The 18,999-nt window shown below is 37.8% G+C and overlaps 2 protein-coding genes and 1 long non-coding RNA gene across 4 annotated transcripts in view; 1 reads left to right on the top strand and 2 right to left on the bottom strand.

The window, feature by feature from the left end:
• Window positions 1-455: 455 nt before the first annotated feature.
• On the bottom strand, window positions 456-4,849 carry hps6 (HPS6 biogenesis of lysosomal organelles complex 2 subunit 3). Its single transcript, XM_016511667.1, has 3 exons — window positions 2,397-4,849; window positions 2,289-2,291; window positions 456-2,245 (listed from the first exon to the last, which is right to left on the bottom strand). Exons 1-3 carry the CDS (start codon window positions 4,832-4,834, stop codon window positions 2,170-2,172), a joined length of 2,517 nt encoding a protein of 838 aa, XP_016367153.1. The 5' UTR covers window positions 4,835-4,849; the 3' UTR covers window positions 456-2,169.
• Window positions 4,850-5,119: 270 nt separating this feature from the next.
• Window positions 5,120-10,096, top strand: LOC107707575 (non-structural maintenance of chromosomes element 4 homolog A-like). 2 transcript variants are annotated; one of them, XM_016511655.1, is made up of 11 exons: window positions 5,120-5,180; window positions 6,492-6,731; window positions 6,835-6,915; window positions 7,090-7,220; window positions 7,660-7,802; window positions 8,839-8,938; window positions 9,067-9,157; window positions 9,251-9,345; window positions 9,420-9,468; window positions 9,552-9,637; window positions 9,874-10,096. In XM_016511655.1, exons 2-11 carry the CDS (start codon window positions 6,515-6,517, stop codon window positions 9,937-9,939), a joined length of 1,059 nt encoding a protein of 352 aa, XP_016367141.1. In that variant the 5' UTR covers window positions 5,120-5,180; window positions 6,492-6,514; the 3' UTR covers window positions 9,940-10,096. The 2 variants fall into 2 exon arrangements, with proteins under 2 accessions (XP_016367141.1, XP_016367131.1); XM_016511645.1 differs by lacking the exon at window positions 5,120-5,180 and adding an exon at window positions 5,847-5,941.
• A 2,987-nt stretch (window positions 10,097-13,083) lies between these two features.
• The window catches only part of LOC107707558 (uncharacterized), an 8,046-nt gene continuing 2,130 nt past the window's right edge, over window positions 13,084-18,999 (bottom strand). Inside the window, exons 2-3 of the long non-coding RNA XR_001636269.1 lie at window positions 13,556-13,738; window positions 13,084-13,346 (exon numbers count right to left, since the gene is read on the bottom strand). This is a non-coding gene — a long non-coding RNA (uncharacterized LOC107707558). The remainder of the gene's footprint in view (window positions 13,347-13,555; window positions 13,739-18,999) is intronic.

Below are 18,999 nucleotides of genomic sequence, written 5' to 3'. Positions count from 1 at the left end.
ATACTGAGATCATATAGCAGGAAAAATGTTCATTTTAGTGAATGTTCGATATTAGAGCTAACACTTAGCATTCAGATTAGTAAATACCAGAGATACTTAATAGACATGCGCAACAAGGGCATAACTGGAAAACCACGCAACTGGTCTTGAAATCATATAAATCTAGGACTTATGCACATTCATGTTATGTGTACACTACCATTCAAAAGTTTAGGGGTCAATAATTTTTTTAAGAAATTAAATTAAAATGAAATTGATCAAAAGTGATAGAAAAGAAAGACATTTAGAATGTTATAAAAGATATGCATTTAACTGTTCTTTTGAACTTTATATATATATATATATATCCTTTTTTAAAATTGATTTTCAGCTCCATCTATTTAATTGTCAGCACCATTGACAGAAAATATTTTGGTTTTGACAAAATAACTTTATTTGCATCACATATAGGCATTTTGTTTTTGTGGTGTTGCAGAAAAAAAAACTTGAAATTGCAAATTATCAAAAAAAAAAAGACGTAAATAAGATTTACATTTGTGTAGACCCATTCTTGCAATCATCTCTAATAATCAAACTGGAAATGTTTTTTTTTTTTTAATGAATGTTTTGTCCCACGTCTCAAGAATCCGCAATTACTCAAGCATGCCAGTGTGAGTGTTAAACAATTCACTTTTTCCTCGGCAGACAGAATGCGGCACAGATTTGTCTAACAGTAGCACACAAAGAGATATTTCAGACATTTTTACTAAATGTTTTTAAATGTACATTTTTAGTGCCTTTAGTTAATTACTTTAGATCATAAAATAAAATACATTCAAATACATAGTGCAGAATACCAATACTTAGTAAACACTTGCATCACAAAGAGAAAATAGAAGTGTTTCAGCTCTCCAAATACAATTAGCTATGACGAGTCAATTCAGGACAACACAAGCCTGTCCAATGTGATTGAGTTTGAAGCTGGTCACTGGATAATAGAATTTAGTTTAATTGAATTTAAAGCAGTGCTGTGAATGCTGCTGCTGAGCTCAGTAGGAGAATGCAGAGGGTGGGGCTGTACAGACCTAGTGAGTTTATAAAGCTTTGCATTGGAAACACATCAGAATTCCCCTCTCTGACCACAAAACCAGAAATCACCAATGAAGGCTGTGACACTTTAGCTCACAAAGAGACTTGAAAAGGAGTGGCAGCAATACATGAGTCATATTTAATTGCTTTTTACTGTTATAATCCCTGTGATAGCACTAAATACAAGAGCAATTCATGAAATATATAAGGCATTTAACATGAAATGACCAAATCTAAAATGTCCAATGATTACATTTTATATTACTGTACATTTTTATTAATGACAAATACAGTTCTTAGCTTACATCTTCCACGCGATTATCTTAAAATAATAATTACACCAGCATATGATGACAAACTGTAGTGTCAACAGAAAAAAAGATATTATTCTAAGAGTTTATACAATAAATGATCTAGAGCATGAAATGTGGATAATGCTTAGTCATCTCTGACCTTGCATTAGGATCAGGGTGACAGCATGCCTTTATGTGATGGCTATAAAAAAAAGACACAACTGAAAGTTAAGAAAGAGAAAATACTGTTTTAAGACACCAAAAACACATTAGGTGAAATGCAGCAAACTTGATAAACATAAAAACAACATTACATTCTATATTAGGAATAATTAAGCACTAGTTAAACATCTGTGCATTGCGAGTTATTACTTTACAATTTCAATAGTTAATGAAATATGGTTCGATCCGAAGCTCCGTAATTTTGTTCAGACCATGTTATGTAAATAGTACTTCTTAAAGGGACAGCTGACCCAAAAATAAAATTGTGTCATTTATTCACCCTCATGTTGTTCAAACCTGTATAACTACTTGTTTTGTAGAACACAATATACAGGCAATACAGTGAAAGTCAATGGGGTCCAAAGATTGTTTTGGATGAAATTGTCTTTTAATGTAAGGATAAAACTGTTAAATTGTTTATCAGAATCTATTCTTAAGTGCTCCAAAGAAGAAAGTCATACAGGTTTGAAATGACATAAACATGAGCAGATGATGACAGAATTTAATTTTGAGTTAACCTGTACCTCTAAGACCCTTTTAATAACAGTCTATTGAAAGGGTCAGACATGATTTGAGAGTGGGAAAGTCAGACCAGCTTGGTTTGAGATGTCACTTGAGATCCAGAGGAAGTCCTCTGCTTGGTTTCCTGCTGCTCAGCATCTCTGAACAGTCCCTTTGGTTGACGTGGAGGAGTGTTTTAATAACAGGCTATGTAAAGGGTCAGACATGATTTGCGAGTGGGAAAGTCAGACCAGTCTGGCTTGACATGTCGCTTGAGATCCAGAGGAAGTCCTCTGCTTGGTTTCCTTCTGCTCAGCATCTCTGAAAAGTCCCTTTGGCTGGCGTGGAGGAGTGAGCGGAGGAACTGTGGGTGACTGAAGGATATCTGCGTACCTTTGGCTCGGTTTGGTCTCCCTTTGGAGAACTTTTCTGAGCAGCGGTTTCAAAAGCCCGATGGTGACCTGGCTGCCATGAGCCTCGAAAGGACCAGAGTTCTGCATTGAATCAGGCAGGTTTTTCAATACAATATTAAGTATGCTCGTCACAGTCATGTCCTCTGGACAAAGAGTCCATAGCAGGTCCAAATAGGGGTCCAAGTCTCTATGTTGGGACACTTCGCACAGCAGAGCAATGAAAATCTCTTTGTTCAGAAGCGGGCTCTGCCGGCAGAACCTCTCAGCTACTTGCGCAACCCGTTCCCACTGGCCTTGCTTGATGAGAATCCGCAACGCTTGCATTATCGCTTTAGGCCGCTCGCTGCACAAAAGCAGCTCCACTTCCAGGTGTTGGTAGGTCCCTTTGCAAGGGAGCACAGTCAAGGCCCGTTTATAGAGCGGCAAGCTCTCAGAGCTCTCCTTCATGCTGTAACCCCACGGAGACTTGGAGGACCCGCCTGATTGTTGTTGTGCCAGTTCGAGAAATCTGGGGAGCCAGCTGGGCTGGAATTTGAAGATAGATTGGCACAAGAGCTCAAAAACAGGCACCGTAGTGAGTTTCTGCTGACCATTGCAGTGAGCAAAGTTTGCTGTGGGTTGCACAGGGCTGAGGATGATTTTCCATAACTCAGCAGGAGCTTTAGACAACAACAAACCCTCACCGTTGCACCTCAGATGCAGAACCGCTTGCATGGCATGCCAGGAGTAAGTGGGAAAGAGATGGAAGATGCTGTTTAGATATTGAAGATTCTCCCTCTCTAGCTCACCGCTAAGCAGCCGGCAGATCTCCTGCTGCACCAAGCTTTCACAATAGTTCTCTAGATCTTTCTCCGAAGCCTTCACCACTGATGTTTTGATGTCCTCCAACAAAACGAGACTCCTAAGCTCTGATTCGAGTGAGCTCATGAGCCTTTCTTGACCTGTGGAATGTTTCTCACCAGTTTTGATCTTCTGGTTGCGGAGGTAATCCCTGAGGATGGCGGCCAGCGATATGGGCGCTTGAAACATCCCACCTTTTTTGAGCTTCTCCACCGTGAGCTGTGTGCTACTTAGACTTCTTTGCTGATAGTATTTGCATGCCTCCTCAAAGACAGCCTCAACTAAGAGTGCACTCGAGTCTTCTGAAAGTGTTGGAGAAGGCTTCGGTTTTTGCGTGACCACAAACAGCCCGGTTTCTGACAGCATTAGTGGAGAGTGACTGTCCAAAGTGTTTATGAAGAGAAGACCTTCTGTTTTCATACTTATTCTTTCTAATTCCAGACCACATTTGGTGTCGATTAAGAAGAGGGTCCTGCCTATTGTTAGTGCCAGGATTTCGTTATATATTTTCAGGCTATTTTGGGTCCCACTAGCACTTAGGCAATTATCAGGAAGTTTGTATATGTGGTGAAGACTGCCATCCCTCTTCATAATGCATACCCAACCAGTGCTAAGAAGGAGAAGGAGGTCTCCACATCCAGTGGGAGAGAATCCACAGATATCAGGAGGATTTATGGTGGCTAGAAGGCCAATGCAGTCTGTAACAAGTCTCTTGAAGTCAGATTCCTTGCTTGAGCTTTTCATAAGTGTGCAACTACAGGCACTATGCACTTTAAAGGTATCGTGTTCAGGAGACCATGCAAGAAACACTTTCAAAACACCCATGGAAGAGTTTTCCCTCATGTCTGGGAGCAGATAGACCAAATCCCCAGAACTGACGGTTGCGTATCGAGGATTATTGTGCAATGCAATTTTCACGTTTCCTAAATTGACACCTCCCTCATTAACTTCTATAGTCTTTTTGCAGATGCAGAACCTGAAGTTGCTGCATACACTATTGGAGTTCTCAGATGGTGGTCGCTCCTCACACCATATAATGAAATTCTGACACATGCACACAGAACTGACTTTAGCACGAGGGCTGTTACACAGATCCACAGTCTGGAGTAAATGCCAGCCTGATCTGCACTCTAGGAATTTCCAGAATTCCACTCTTCCATTCTCAAATATTACTCCAAGCACAGAGGCTCCGTCTTCTGGTTTGCTTTGAGGGATATAAATGACATCCACTACAGGCGCATTTCCAGATAGCACTAAATCATTGTGCTTCTGGCATTGCATGAGATGAAGTCGCTGATATTTGTCATGTGTCATAAGACCACTCTTGGGCTGACGCACAATGACATGAATGTGACGTCCATCTGGACTCAGACGCACATCGGACAGGCAGTTTTGAGATGAGATGTTGGAGTATGCCTGCTTGAAAAACTCTTTTAGATCCTTTCCTTTCGTGAAATCACCGAAATCAGTCACTTGTTCTAATGCGAGTCGCGTCATGTTTGCTGAAAAGTCGATCTGGAATAGGAAGCACACGATGCGCGTGAAAACACTTTCAGTTTGGACCAGCGATCATCCACAATCTCCCTGAAACATGTCCAGTGCTCGTTTCACGCGTTAACTCCATCATATGACGATGTCATATCTCTACAGTCCATAAATCCTAGGAAATACACGTAATTTTCTCCTGTGCTGTCTGTTTCTCTCCCACTCCTCCTGACATCACGAGTTTGTTGTTAATTTCCGGATTCTAATGGCTGTGTTTCAATACCCACTGAGGCGCGCACTCACAGAGCATTATTGTGCAACAACGCTCGCCACTGTGACTGCCAGAAATCCTGTCTAGGTAGGCAGCTTACTGAGTTTTGAAATACACCCTATGCGGTGTTTTTAGTTTTCTTTTGCTCTGTTGGAAGGAGGGGTTTAATTCATTACTCTGTTCTCTAACCAGACACAACTTCTAACGTTACCTAAATACAATTTACCTAAATTTACAGCTAAATACACAACAATTACCTAAATATATTTATAATTATTTAAAAAATACAAACTCGCAACTGAGTTTTTATTCTGGAAAAACCTAAAATCTATAATCTGAACCGCTCAGTCATGACGTCAATTTGTAGGCTAACAAGGGAGGCTAATTCGCCATAGATTCATTTAGAAATTTCCTTTGTGTTTTTAGAATGGTTTTCGATGTATTGGTAAATTATGATCCTTGGTTAACAACACTTTCAGGTTTGTTTAACAATTTAGATTACATACTGTGTGTGTTTTTAAGGTAAATTGCTGACAAGTTGCTTAATAAGGACTACAACTACCACAAGGATGTGAGATTACGTGAGTGACAAATCGGACAAAAGTTGTAGTTCGTAAATAGCAATTGTTAATGCTTAAACAATATTGTACACATAGTATAAAATATAAACCAGGGAAAGAACTAATAAATACAATAATATAAAATACAATTATGATACTACAGTCACAATTTTGTCATGGAATGCGTCGGAAATGACGTGAGGCCAGTAAACACACTTCCTTCTACTTCCGCGAAGATTTCGCCGTTGATGCAAATGACAGATATGAACCCTGCAGTTTTTGAAGTTTGTAAGTTTTCATAATACATTCTAATTAGCTAGTTTTTGTACATCAGTGTTTATTAATTATTCTCTGTTTTTATTTTCCGATGTCTCATCGCATTTGTAGGTCAGCTGCAGTGGATCGCAAATATGATCACTGTCATGAAATATTTATGTGTAAATACAATGTCTTAACAGTTATATTTTCATGGATTGCTTGCACACAGGATGGAATTGTTTTGAAAATAAACTTTATTTAAAAAAAAGTATCACTAAAATCTGTTTGTGTACCAGTAAAATACTGTTTTTACTAACCATGTGATTAGCAGGAAACTGTGCTATGCGATGCTTTAATAAATTATGCTGCATTCTATGCTTTATTATATTATGTTATGTTATGTTATATGTTATCTTTAAAAACTTGGGTGAAACCTACATAACTTTTTAAAACACTTCCCAGTGTGCAACTGTCATTGCAATGTTTGTTACAACATAATCTGATTTTATAGATCTAGGTATTTAAGTTTCTGTAATACTGTTATGTAATGTTATTCGGACATATGTGTCTCTCTGAATAGAAAATCAAGCAGAAACATTGAAGATGTCTGATTCGAGGAGAAGGTCTAGAGGGAATCAAGAAGAGTCAGCAGGAACATCCAATGGATTGGGTGGACAGAACAGGCCAGAGAGACCTGGTGATATGGGTGATGAAGATGACATTGGTGCAGGACCCTCAGGTATTAGTGAGGAAGATAATGATCCAACACGCAGGAGAGAGATCAGGAGCAAGTACAGGGATCTGATCAATCAAGTCCAGCGTGAGTATTAATAATGTTAAAGTTGGCTTCAATGATACCGTTTGCTGTTTCAGTTATAAAGTATTGTAAGTATATTGTTGTGTGTATGCTTTTTTGTTTAAAGAAAATCGTGAGGACATGCTGAACCCTGCAAACAATAAACTCACTGATGTTTTAGAAGAGGCCAACAAACTATTTGCCAATGGTATTATTTTTCTACACTACATATTCTGGTACCTACCTACAGAACTAATGCAATTCAGTCAATTAGTAGGATGCATGGCCTGGCAGAGCTTTGCGCACACACATTTCATTTTCTATGTATTATGTCTTCATGGTCATCTCCTGCTGGTTTGTTATGGCCTGTGTCTACTTTCAGTGAGGCAGGCTCGTGAAGCAGCACTGGATGCTCAACTCCTGGTACTAGCCACTGATCTGGGGAAGGAAAAGGCCAGCCAGCTACATGCTGAAGGCTCTGCGTTTGACCCGTCTGCATTTGCAGAACATTTGGTATGTTACTGTGAAAAGATAGGCCAGAACTGCATTTCCTAAAAGCATCGAGGTATCATTTGTTCCTCTGATATTTTCCTCTTTGTTTAATCTGCCATCTCTCTCTATCTATAGTCGATCTGCTAATATCCATCCTGTGCACTCAAATTGAGCGCTCTCTTCTCTCTTTCATTACTAGACACGCCCCTTACTGATGATTGGCTACAAGTATGTTTTGGGACTCGGTCCGACACTGTGGTCAAAAGTGTTTTTCAAATATTGCTTAGTGTACCTTTAAGTAGATCATAGAACCATTGCCACCAGTGGTCTCTTCGATCAACTTAGCTCAGAATGCTTTTGACAAACGCAGCCCAGATCTTGTATTTAGGAGAAAATGATGTTCAGATTCACTGTGAAATGATTTTTCTCCTTGATTGATTTCTCATATTGATCATTCTAGTTGTCCTTCATGGGTCTGAATCGTTTGGAGGATGAAAGCGGTCAGGATGGAAACTTGGAGGGATATTTACCACAAGGCGCCTGGCAAAGGCTGGCAAAGAGATCTGAGTACTGCTTCAAAACAGCCCCCTCATTCCACTACATGTGAGTATGTCTGTAGTAAGGGACGTAAAATGAAACTGAAGGCGATTAGGTAATTAGGTAAGTGTTTAAGACAAGGGGATATATTGGAAATTCACATTCAACTTGAAATTATTTTGCAGGTAATTGCAAAACTTTTTGTGATTTTTTGCTATTATTTTTGCGATTAAGTTTATTAGGCTAGTTTTGTGATTCCCTTCTCGCCCCATGAACTGATTTATTTAACTGATGTCTTTGTGGCCCACTTCTGTAGTAAAGGATCTTGAATCAGTTAAAACTGTTGATGTAAGTGAATCTCAAAGTTAGTAGTTCAAATAGTTCAAAGCTAAATTTGTGTTATCCCTCAGAAATGTTCATGATTTTTTCTCAGCAAGGACACATTAAATTGATAAAAGTAAAGACTTTTATAATGTTTCAAATAGTTTCTTTCAAATAAATGCTGTTCTTTTGAACTTTCTATTTATTGAAGAATCCTGAAAAAATGTATCACAGTTTCCACAAAAATATTAAGCAGCACAACTTTTTCCACATTTATAATAATGAAAGTTTCCTGAGCACGAAATCAGCATATTAGTATGGTTTTTAATGAAGGGTAGTGTCATGTGTGACACTAAAGACTGGAGAAATGGCTGTTGAAAATTCAGCATTGCCGTCACAGGAATACATTTCAAAAATAATAAAATACAAAGCCGTTATTTTAAATTGTAATAATAACTCACAGTGTTACTGTTTCAAATGAATGCAGTCTTGATGAGCATAAGAAACTTTTCAGGAAAAAACAAAACAAAACTTGAGTACTCCAAAATTTTGAACTGTAGTGTAAGCTTGAGTAATGAGTAAATATAATTTTTCATGATATTTATTAAATAAACTTACTTTTACTTAACGCTAAACCTCCGAATCAGTTTGATTACAATTGCTATTAAGCCGTTTTATAGCTTACAAAACAAAACTTATTCTGACAGCCTCATTAAGGAGAGTTTACGAATACATTGTGCAGTTTACTTTTACAACCTTTGCTATTTTTGTTTAATTCAAGGTTGGGCTCATTTTTGGCAGAGCCTCCTCCACCACGGCAGAGAGTTGAAAGGCAAAGGAAAGCACCCAGCAAAGAGGCAAAACGAATTATGCCCACCCAGGTGTGCTCATTATAATGCAAATGCTGACAGTCTCTGCAAATACTCTTGATAATCTGTCTGATTTTCAAAATAATGATCTTTAAAAAAGCATCATATGACCCCTTTAAGAAAATATCTTGTCATCACAGCTGAAGAAAATGGAAGAATCTCACCAGGAGGCAACAGAGAAAGAGGTTGAAAGAATTCTTGGATGTCTGCAAAGTTACTTTGCTGATGACTGTAAGCATGTTAAAATAAAAATAAAATAACATATCGCAGTTAAGCAAAACAGACTATTTTAAAACCCATTAAAAATGACTTTTTCTGGAACAGCTGAGGAACCCATTTCATATTACGAGTTCGTCATTGACCCCAACTCCTTCTCCCGGACTGTGGAGAACATCTTCCACACGTCTTTTCTTATAAGGGTAAGTTAAGAGGCAACAACAGCTTTGGAAATTAAACATAAGTCTCACAATAATGAATGAAATATTTCCCTCAGGATGGTCTGGTGAGAATGTACTTGGATACGGATGGGCTTCCTTGTATAGGTAAGATCGAATCCACAGGTCACTGTTTGATTGTGTTTGTTTGAATGTACTTCGAGATTATATGTATTATGGGTGTATTATAGCTCCAGTAGAGGAAGGTGAGATAGGGCCTGGTGGAGCTGCTGTCCGACATCAATGTGTCATCTCCATCAACCAGGAAAGCTGGAAGGTGAGCACATTAAGACTGTAGATGTTTGGGGTTGGAAAGAAGTGTTTTCTGGATTCTAATTGAGGTGATAATATAGAAATTGTTTTCTTCTCAGGATTACCCGAGGCTTGTATCTTTAACAACTATTTGAGACAAATTTTTTTTACAACTTTGCCATGTTTAGATCATATTTATTTAGCATGGAACAGTCTGTTCTTTACATTAAATAACTTGTATCTATGATCTGTGTCTTGCAGGAAATCATCGATGCCTTTGATATTAAGGAAGCTTTGATCCCCGCTCCGGAAATTTTGTCTCAGTAAATCTAAGTTGGAGGATAGTTAGCGACAACTGCCAAAATGCTTATAAAATAAAAACGGTTTTCTTCTTTTTATATATTTTTTAATATTTGGGATCTCAATTTTAAGAGTGATGTCTTTGAATTCTGTATAAAGTGTAATAAAATTGTGTCTAATACAATAAATGTAAAGTGCACTTAACATTATATTAAGTGTTGGATTTCAAGTAACTAAAGAAATATTTTAATTTGATGGACACATGCAAGGTTCATAACCCTTCACTGTCTGTAGATGTACATCGCTGTTCTCTTTCTCTTAATTAGAAATATTCAGAGTAGCATAGGGCTGCACGATAAATCGAAATGGAATCGAGATCGCGATTCGACAGAAGCTGCGATTGTAATGCGTATCTTTCAGTGAAGCACGGTGCGTTTCTTCATTTGCATGTGTTGTGAGGATTTGCAGCGCGTTTCTTCATTTGCATGTGTTGTGAGGATTTGCAGCGCGTTTCTTCATTTGCATGTGTTGTGAGGATTTGCAGCGCGTTTCTTCATTTGCATGTGTTGTGAGGATTTGCAGCACGTTTCTTAATTTGCATGTGTTGTGAGGATTTGCAGCGCATTTCTTTATTTGCATGTGCTGTGAGGATTTGCAGCGCGTTTCTTTATTTGCATGTGTTGTGAGGATTTGCAGCACGTTTCTTAATTTGCATGTGTTGTGAGGATTTGCAGCGCATTTCTTTATTTGCATGTGCTGTGAGGATTTGCAGCGCGTTTCTTTATTTGCATGTGTTGTGAGGATTTGCAGCGCATGTGTTGTCAAACTGATGAAGATGTTTTCTTAATTTGCATGTGTTTTCTTTTAATTTCTTAATAGTAATTGGAGATTAAACATAAGTCTCACAATAACGAATAAAATACAACCCTCAGGTATATGTTTTCCTGTCAGTAATTACAGTAAGCTGAACACTACCACCTAGTGGTGAAATAGCCTTTTTTTTTTACTGGACAAAGCTGAATGTGATTTAAAACTACTCTTTAAAAATTCTTAATGAATACATAATCTTGACTGCTGCCTCTAGTCAAGTTTATTTGCATGACCGCATGGCAATATTTTCTTGAGCTTTGTTGTCTGTTAAATGTTCATATGAACTCGTGTAAAATACTTATGCTGGGAGGCGATAGAGAGCTGTCCATGTGTGCAGTGGTGCGGCCTTCCACATGCACACAGATTGGTCCAAGCTTGGATTAACTGCCCTGTAGTTTGATCCCACTGACATCTGAAGCCTTTTGGAGGGATCTGCCTGCTGTCTGAGTAACACTCATGTTCACAAGACGCTTCTCTACGCTGCAGGGACTTTTTGGATGGTGTAGTGGTGTAAATCTACATCCAGGTCAGTGGCTGAAGTTGAGATTTCAGTGTAGTATTGGGCAGCTGTTGTTTTTGTTTATTTCTTACAGCAGTTGTTTTTGTTTAACATATTTTCATATATTATTTTTTTCGATCTGAAGTTAAAAAATTTTTTATAGGCTTTTGTGCTTGTCGGTGTGCTTTGTTTAATCAGGGTATGTGCTGTTCTATGTCTCACTGCATAAACGTTTGGGTCACTGTGGTGGAAAGTTCTTGTGGCTGAAATCCTGTTTCACTTTTAAGAAAATGGCAGCATAAACAAAATTATCTGATTTATTTTGTAGCTTTTAATTCCCATTTACCAAATTTATTGTCAGATTTCCTCAGGTGTTCTTACTTTTATGAGGTATTGTTAAGTTTGTCTTTATTAAACACTTTATCCTTAAATTTTTTTTTTTTAGAGAACTGCAGTATCATTCCTGGTGTCCATTGTTAGTTAATACAATTAATAAGATACTCATCAAAACAAATTCATGTCTAATCTATAAATGTTCATTTGAGAAGGAAAAATGGAAGAATTTTGCTTTCTATTTCAGAGGTAGGTGAAGGTTGTTGAAAGCTCATTTTCCATAGGGATGGAATTCAGGCCAGTACTGATAATTATTTTCATGTTATGAGTGATATTAAAACTCAATATTATTTAGTCTTAAATACTAATTATGGGCTAAAACAAAAATCAATAAATTGTGTCAATGTCTATTCAGTGTTGTCATGCTTCATTTCGGCATTGGCATTGTCATTTACAGTATGAAATGTGCATAACTATTCATTTTTAGATGAATATTTGATGAGAAATTTGAATGTTTTTCACGAGAAAGACTCAATAAATATATTCCCTATAGCAGGGGTGTCAATCAAACTCAGTTCCTGGAGGGCCGCAGCCCTGCAGAGTTTTGTTCCAACCCTGCTCCAACACAAGTACCATGTCGTTTTTAAATAAGCCTGAAGGACTTAATTATCTGGATCAGGTGTGTTTAATTAGGGTTGGAGCTAAACTGTGCAGGGCTCCGGCCCTCCAGGAACCGAGTTTGACACCCCTGCCCTATAGGCTCATTATTATAGGAAATGACTCTTTTTATTTTAAAGAAATTAGTTCATCCAAAAATGAAAATTTGGCGAGCAAGTGATGTAATGCTTCACCAAAGTTTCACTAAATTTGTTCTGATGAAGATACAAAATCATCTACGTCTTGGATGGAACGAGGGTGAATATATTCTCAGCAAATTTTCATTTTTGAGTGAACTATATCTTTAAGAAACCTAAAGGGTTAAATCTTTGTCATTATGTAGTGCTGTCACTTTAAGTTAGCACTAGATGATGGCAACATTTCATTTAAAATAAAAAAAATGGCAGAAATGAATGTCTACAATTAAATATACAGTATTGACCAATATATCCATATCTCATATTGATTGGTAATGATGAAAAAGAGTGAACATGAAACTGAAGTCAAGACTAACTTTACTACAGTATTGTGACATAGTTTAATGGCATATTGAACAATAAACAAATGTGGGTCTGGCTCGATCTTATCCACTGGTTGTTGATTGGATTGTGTTGAATGGAGGCAGATCTGAATATGATTGGCTCAATAAGAAAATGTTATGACATTTTTATAGTATACATTTTTTATGGACTTATTATGATAGATAGATGCTGACTTTAATGCCAGTTAAAGAATGAATATTTTAAATTCAGTCCATCAATCTTCATAAAGCTTAATCTATCTCATCCTGACTCTCCTTTTGTAAACTCCTTTTATTTTCTGCCACTGTCCCATTTCACTTGAGTGGCTCCATCACTTTTCCTCTGGCGATTTTCTTTTGATGTTCAGTACCGTGTCGTCATGCCTGCAGCTGTTGCTCTTTTAAACTTGCAGATGCTCTGTTCTTTTATTTTCTCGTTTTCATCCGGCTTCTGTATTTTCCGTCCTCCCCCCGCCTCTCCCTGCTTGTGTGATGGTCGCTATCGATAACAGAGGTGCTTTTTACCCACTTGCAGAGCAGCATCTTATAGCATCGCTGCAAAAGCCAACGAAGGAAGAGAGGAAAAAATGTCAAGACACTTTTTTTGAATCCTTGGCTGTGCTATTTATATAATTGTGTTGTTATATAACAGAGAGTGAGCATGTATGTCATAGTTATACCCTGGGCATTGCAGTAGATGAGGCTTATTCACACACACTCTCACACACACACATATGAGGGTATCCTCGCACGCTTGCACTCACTTGCTCACACCCTGCTTGCATTGCTCAGCGATGCCATTTCTTTGTAGTGGGGATGCAATCCTGGAGAGATTATTTTTGCAAGCCTTGTAGTGCTTCAGTCACCTCTCCTCAGGAGGACATGGAATACAGGATGGGAAGCTGCATCGGAGTCGCACGCAGCCAGGTAACACTGCATCTCAGACACTGCAGACAGAAAGGCAAAATGAGAATGAGTGGGAAGACATTGCCGGCTGTTCGCTGGTTGCCAGTGCAGGCAGAAGAAGGGGATGGGGGGGGAGTATTTGTGTTGGACTGGGCTGACGTCAGGGGGATATGAAGTAAAAAGGATGTTTTTATGGCTGTCTCTTCTCATACTGGCCTGTAGTGGTCGGAGCTTGGGAGATGAAGAGCGTGAAAGGAGACGGGAATGGAAGGGGGAAAAAGAGGGGGAGGTGCAAAAAGATGCCTGACAATATCTGTACAGTGAAAGGGAAAAGGATGCAGGGAAAGGAATGACAGACATGGATAAATGAAAGGCAGTAGACACTGGCAACAAGCAAATGAAGTCTAGATTGTGCTGAGAATAGACATAGCTTGAGAGAATTAAATAAGGAAGTCAAAAAATGAATTTATTCCCTTGACAACAACTAATATTTGTGCATTCAGTATCTGCTATTAAGTGAATGCATAATTATCCATAACTGAATAGGAAATCAGCCTTGATTGTTCATAGACTATAAGAGCTTATTTATTAATCGTATTATTCTGCATTCCTTGTTTATGCAGTTGAAGTGATTTTGCGATACAGTCATTTTATACTTGTTTTAATGGGCATTAAGGATGGGAATATTTGGTTAATCACTTTATAATAGGTATATAATATTTTAATACTGTATAATGGTATCAGGGAGGAGAAGGGGTGTGTTGCATGATTGTCAGCTTTTAAAAAGTATTTATTTCAGAGATCAATAAATACTTTGCTTGATGCATTTAAAAGGTCAGGTTTCTGTATTGTTATGTAGCGAAAGGTGAGTAATTATTTTGTGAGTAAGTGAAATCGTATAGGGTGTGTGTGTGTGTAAGAGTGTAAACAGGTGAGGTGAACAGGTAGCAGACAATGGATAATACATAAATAATGCATATATGTATTATGCGCTGTAAGGTTTTCCAATAGGAAACCTGAATTGAAGTTGAAATTGGAATGGACGATTTTTTAGCAAGTTTAGCAAGAACGGTTGCAGTAGCCATTGAATGAAAGGTCTTGCAGGATGCCTGACAGAGCTGAAAACACTGGTTTGGTAAGTCATATTCTTGTGCCCTATAAACCTTTTTTCAAGTTATATTGTAAAAATGTGCTTCACTAAATAGTTGTATTTGTTAGAAAAGCTATTTAATATAACTGGATCAACCTGACTGCTTTTGGTGACACTAATGTGAGTAAATTGGGTAGAAAAATATGTTTTCACATTTTTAGTGCACTTTACTACACTCTAGAAGTGAGCCTTTCTTTCTTTCTTTCTTTCTTTCTCTTGTAAAGTTCCACTAAGTATTATTTTATGTTGCATTTTATTCCCCAAAGTAATTCTGTAAGGGTTGCATAGATTTTAATGGGTACTCTATTGATTGCCTTTTTTATTTGGGCATCCAGCGATGTGAATACCTACTAGTGATCAACAATACAGTGACTTGGTGACCTCCAGTAAAATTGCTGTCAATGTAAATAGAGCATTATATTGACACCAAGTTTTCAGTGATGAATACCATTGTAGAAATGCTATATTTACTCATTATTCACTCCATGAGGCGACATGCTCTATGTAAAAAAATTAAACGTCTTTTATTAGGCCATTGATATAACTGAGGTCTTCCAGTCTTTTAATGTGAAACTATTTTGGAGTATACAGCTCACAGACAAGTGCTGTGTAATTGTTTTGGGGCCCTGTTGACAGGCTAAGGAGGTTATGGGAAGGTTAAAATCCTTTCTGCTTAATTTATGGCATTGTGTTTGTTTGCAAGTGTTACCAAGGGCCATGCACCGCCCAGCTGACTCTGTCATCTCTGCCATGTCAGAATCAGTGCGGCCCCCCATGATCTCCCTGTCAGCTTACCCCCTCTCGCCTGCTCGAACTCTGTGCAGATAGAGCAACCCAAATGTGCCAGTCATCTCAAGAGGGGACAAGCTTGTTAACTGCGGTGTAGCTGCAATTAACTAAATCTAAAGCTCTACATTAAGTGTGGCATTGTGAGCTTGGATAAATGCACTGCTTCTGCCTCTGTGAGCTGGGTGAGTGAGTTTGACTTCACTTTGTTGTTACTGCTTTTGAAGTTAACACAATGACCATAAGGAGTTCAAATTAGATGAGTTATTGCACTCTCATGGTTTACATTACTAATGTAGTATTAGTAAACCTTTTGATTTTCTCTTTAGATTTCCATTTGGTTCACTTTAGGTGTTAGTGTGGGTTTACAAGAGTCTTCTTTTACCAGAAGTTCATGGCGTTGCAGGAAAAAATAAAATTTAATTTGTTTTATAGTTATATTATGCAGCATTGTAGCACATCAAATTCTGTGCTGTGTGAAAAAAATCAAATTTTCTCTCTCTCAATGATAAGCTGGTAGTCCAGGAATAGAGAAGACATGTTCCTGTTCCGCTTCAGGAGTGTTCCTATGTCAGCAGGCATTCATGTAGTCATGTTTGCAAGTGATTTAGCCACACTAAAGGAAGGTACTAATGTTTAATTATTAGTGGAAGATATGGGTCTGCAGTATTTAGATCTAAAAGTCTAGATGTGTTTTGGCTCTTATGTTGGATGACAAACAAAACACAAACATAAGAAGGGCTGGAATTACACTCAATTCACTCAGTGTTTAAAGCAGTGCCATCATTTGTCTTCTCTCTTGCTTATCTTATTGATTAGCTGTTTCTGAAAGTCTGTCTCAGTCTGGGTCCATGAGAAGTTGGGATCATCTAAACTTGACTCTTCAGACATTTTTTGCATGGAAGTCATTGTATAAGCCTACAGTATTTATTACATGGCACAGTTTGTTTTGAAGGGAAACTGTTGCACATGACTCATGGCTGGACGGGAAGACTTAAATAACGAGTGACAGACAGGAACAGCATCTATTTATAACAAGTTTCGTATTCAGGTTTGCACTTCCTGCCAAAATATAGAGCAGCCACTGATCACCCAGCAGAGTCACATGGACACACAAACACTTCAGAAGCACAGCAGTCTGATATAGCCTAGCAAGGTGATCTGTATAATTGTTTGACACAATGGTTTTGTGTTTTGGAGATGCTATATTGATTATAAAGGTCATGTTTAGTCTTTCTCCACATGGTTTATTGGAGATAATTCTGTGAACCATGTATTAGTCCTTCATTTGTTTCTTATGGAAGCCTGTAATTATGGGATTACATTTTTATATCTCCAACTTTTGACTTTGTTTCTCAAAATTGTGTTTTTATAAGTTACAATATGACTTTACTGCCACTTTGTTTTGTAATTGCGACTTATCTCTGACAGTGTGACTTCATATCTCACAGTGTGGTTTTTATTTCTTATTTTAAACTAAAATATCTCATAATAACCTTTTTTTATATTATACTCTGCAGAGACCATACGTTCTTGAATTGAAGAGAAGCTGCATAAATGTATTTTAATTTTTAATTTTCCCATTATGCTCAATTTAGCTTGTGTGATACACAAAACTATATAATATTTCATATAACTTTTTTTTTTAAAGCTAAATACCCATTCAATCAACTTCCTTCCAAACACATCCCACTCTATGAATGTATTGGTGATACACCATACAAAATTTGATGTAACCAAAAATGAGGCTGTGAGGGATAAAATTACTGTCCATTTAGTGGGTTATGCTGTTTTAAGTCTTAGGCCATGTCTAATTTTCACAACACATTTTCCAGAGTATTGGCTCACAGCAGGGGGAGACAGAGGGCAGCTGCTGTTGACTAGTTGATTTTGGCAGTAATCTCCAAACCCTCAGTCACTAGCACAATCTGTCAAATGATGAGTTTACTGCACCAGATTAACCCACTTACACCGCTAATTGTCAAAAACAGACTCCTACTAAATGATACTGTAAAACTGTGCCACTGTGCCATACAATATATCTCTTGTGCCCACTGGAAAAAACTAAAAACCAACTATCTAGTAGTATTAGTATACATCTAGGACTAGTATTTCTGCTGTCTGAATTTCAGCTGACGCCCTCAATGAATCCTCACAGCACTAGGTAGATAGATGGTGTTTCACCGAAGGGTTAGATAGATAGATGGGATCCCGTTTACTGAGTTTCCCCACATTAGAGCGTGCTGTAGTTGTGGTTGTTTGAGTGGGCGGCAGCATGACTGATGGGCCCTGGAGCTTTCTGCATTGTGCTGGCCGCAGGTCAACAGTGTGTGTGCGAAATGCTCCAGGAAGCTGATTTATGTTTCTAATGAGCTTGTGGTGTTCTTAAGAGGTTCTGGCCAGAGGTCTGTTAGACCTATCTAGAAGAGTTTTTTTTATGGGCTAATAAGACATACTCCTCCACTCTCACTAATCTTCACACAGTGAGCGACTCAAGCCAAATGTGCAATGGGCCTGAAAACATTGCTCTCTTAATGTGGCACGGTAAAAAAAGTGGACAGTTTGAAATGATTCATGGATGTTAATCGAACTTACAATTTTTTGATAATGGAACTTTAAATCAAGCATGCTATTAAAATGTCGTTCTCATGCTTGCAAGTCACCAGACAAGTAACGATCAAGTAATGACACATTCTTAATGACTGGACTTAATGGTCAAAGAAAAACGTGCATTAAAATTATTATATATGTATATATCATTTATATATGTTTTCATAAGAGGTCTCTTATGCTCAAAAAGGCTGCATTTATTCAGAATTACAGTATAGCACTAATATTGTGAATTTAAAATAACTGTTTTCTGTTTTTATATACAGTGCCGCTTGAAAGTTTGTGAACCCTTTAGAATTTTCTGTATTTCTGAATAAATATGACTCAACACATAATCAGATTTTTTACACAAGTCCTGAAAATAGATAAAGACACCCAATAAAACAAATGAGACAAAAACATTTTTTTTTTCTGGAAGTGAATCATGGCAAGATCTCTGAGGACCTCAGAAAAAGAGTTGGTGTTGCTCATCAGGCTAGAAAAGATTTCAACGCCATCTATAAAGAGTTTGGTCTCCACCAAATCAAAGTCAGACAGATTGTGTACAAATGGAGGAAATTCAAGACCACTGTTACCCTCCCCAGGAGTGGTCCACCAACAAAGATAACTCCAAAAGCAAGACGTGTAATAGTCCACAAGGTCGCAAAGGAACCCAGGGTAACTTCTAAGCAACTAAAGGCCTTTCTCACATTAGCTGATGTTAATGTTCATGAGTCCACCATCAGGAGAACACTGAACACCCATGGTTTATATGGT

This window comes from Sinocyclocheilus rhinocerous, unplaced genomic scaffold (genome assembly GCF_001515625.1).
Source record: "Sinocyclocheilus rhinocerous isolate Xijiao unplaced genomic scaffold, SAMN03320098_v1.1 scaffold1243, whole genome shotgun sequence".
Lineage (NCBI taxonomy): Eukaryota > Metazoa > Chordata > Actinopteri > Cypriniformes > Cyprinidae > Sinocyclocheilus > Sinocyclocheilus rhinocerous.
This window is presented reverse-complemented; position numbering and strand designations above follow the sequence as displayed.

Excerpts from the sequence above, each read along its gene's own strand:
- hps6 (XM_016511667.1), bottom strand. The coding sequence starts at position 4,834 with ATGACGCGACTCGCATTAGAACAAGTGACTGATTTCGGTGATTTCACG.
- LOC107707575 (XM_016511655.1), top strand. The coding sequence starts at position 6,515 with ATGTCTGATTCGAGGAGAAGGTCTAGAGGGAATCAAGAAGAGTCAGCA. Across the intron at positions 7,221-7,659 it reads CTGCATTTGCAGAACATTTG|TTGTCCTTCATGGGTCTGAA; the intron begins GTATGTTACTGT and ends TGATCATTCTAG. Across the intron at positions 9,469-9,551 it reads GGATGGGCTTCCTTGTATAG|CTCCAGTAGAGGAAGGTGAG; the intron begins GTAAGATCGAAT and ends GGTGTATTATAG.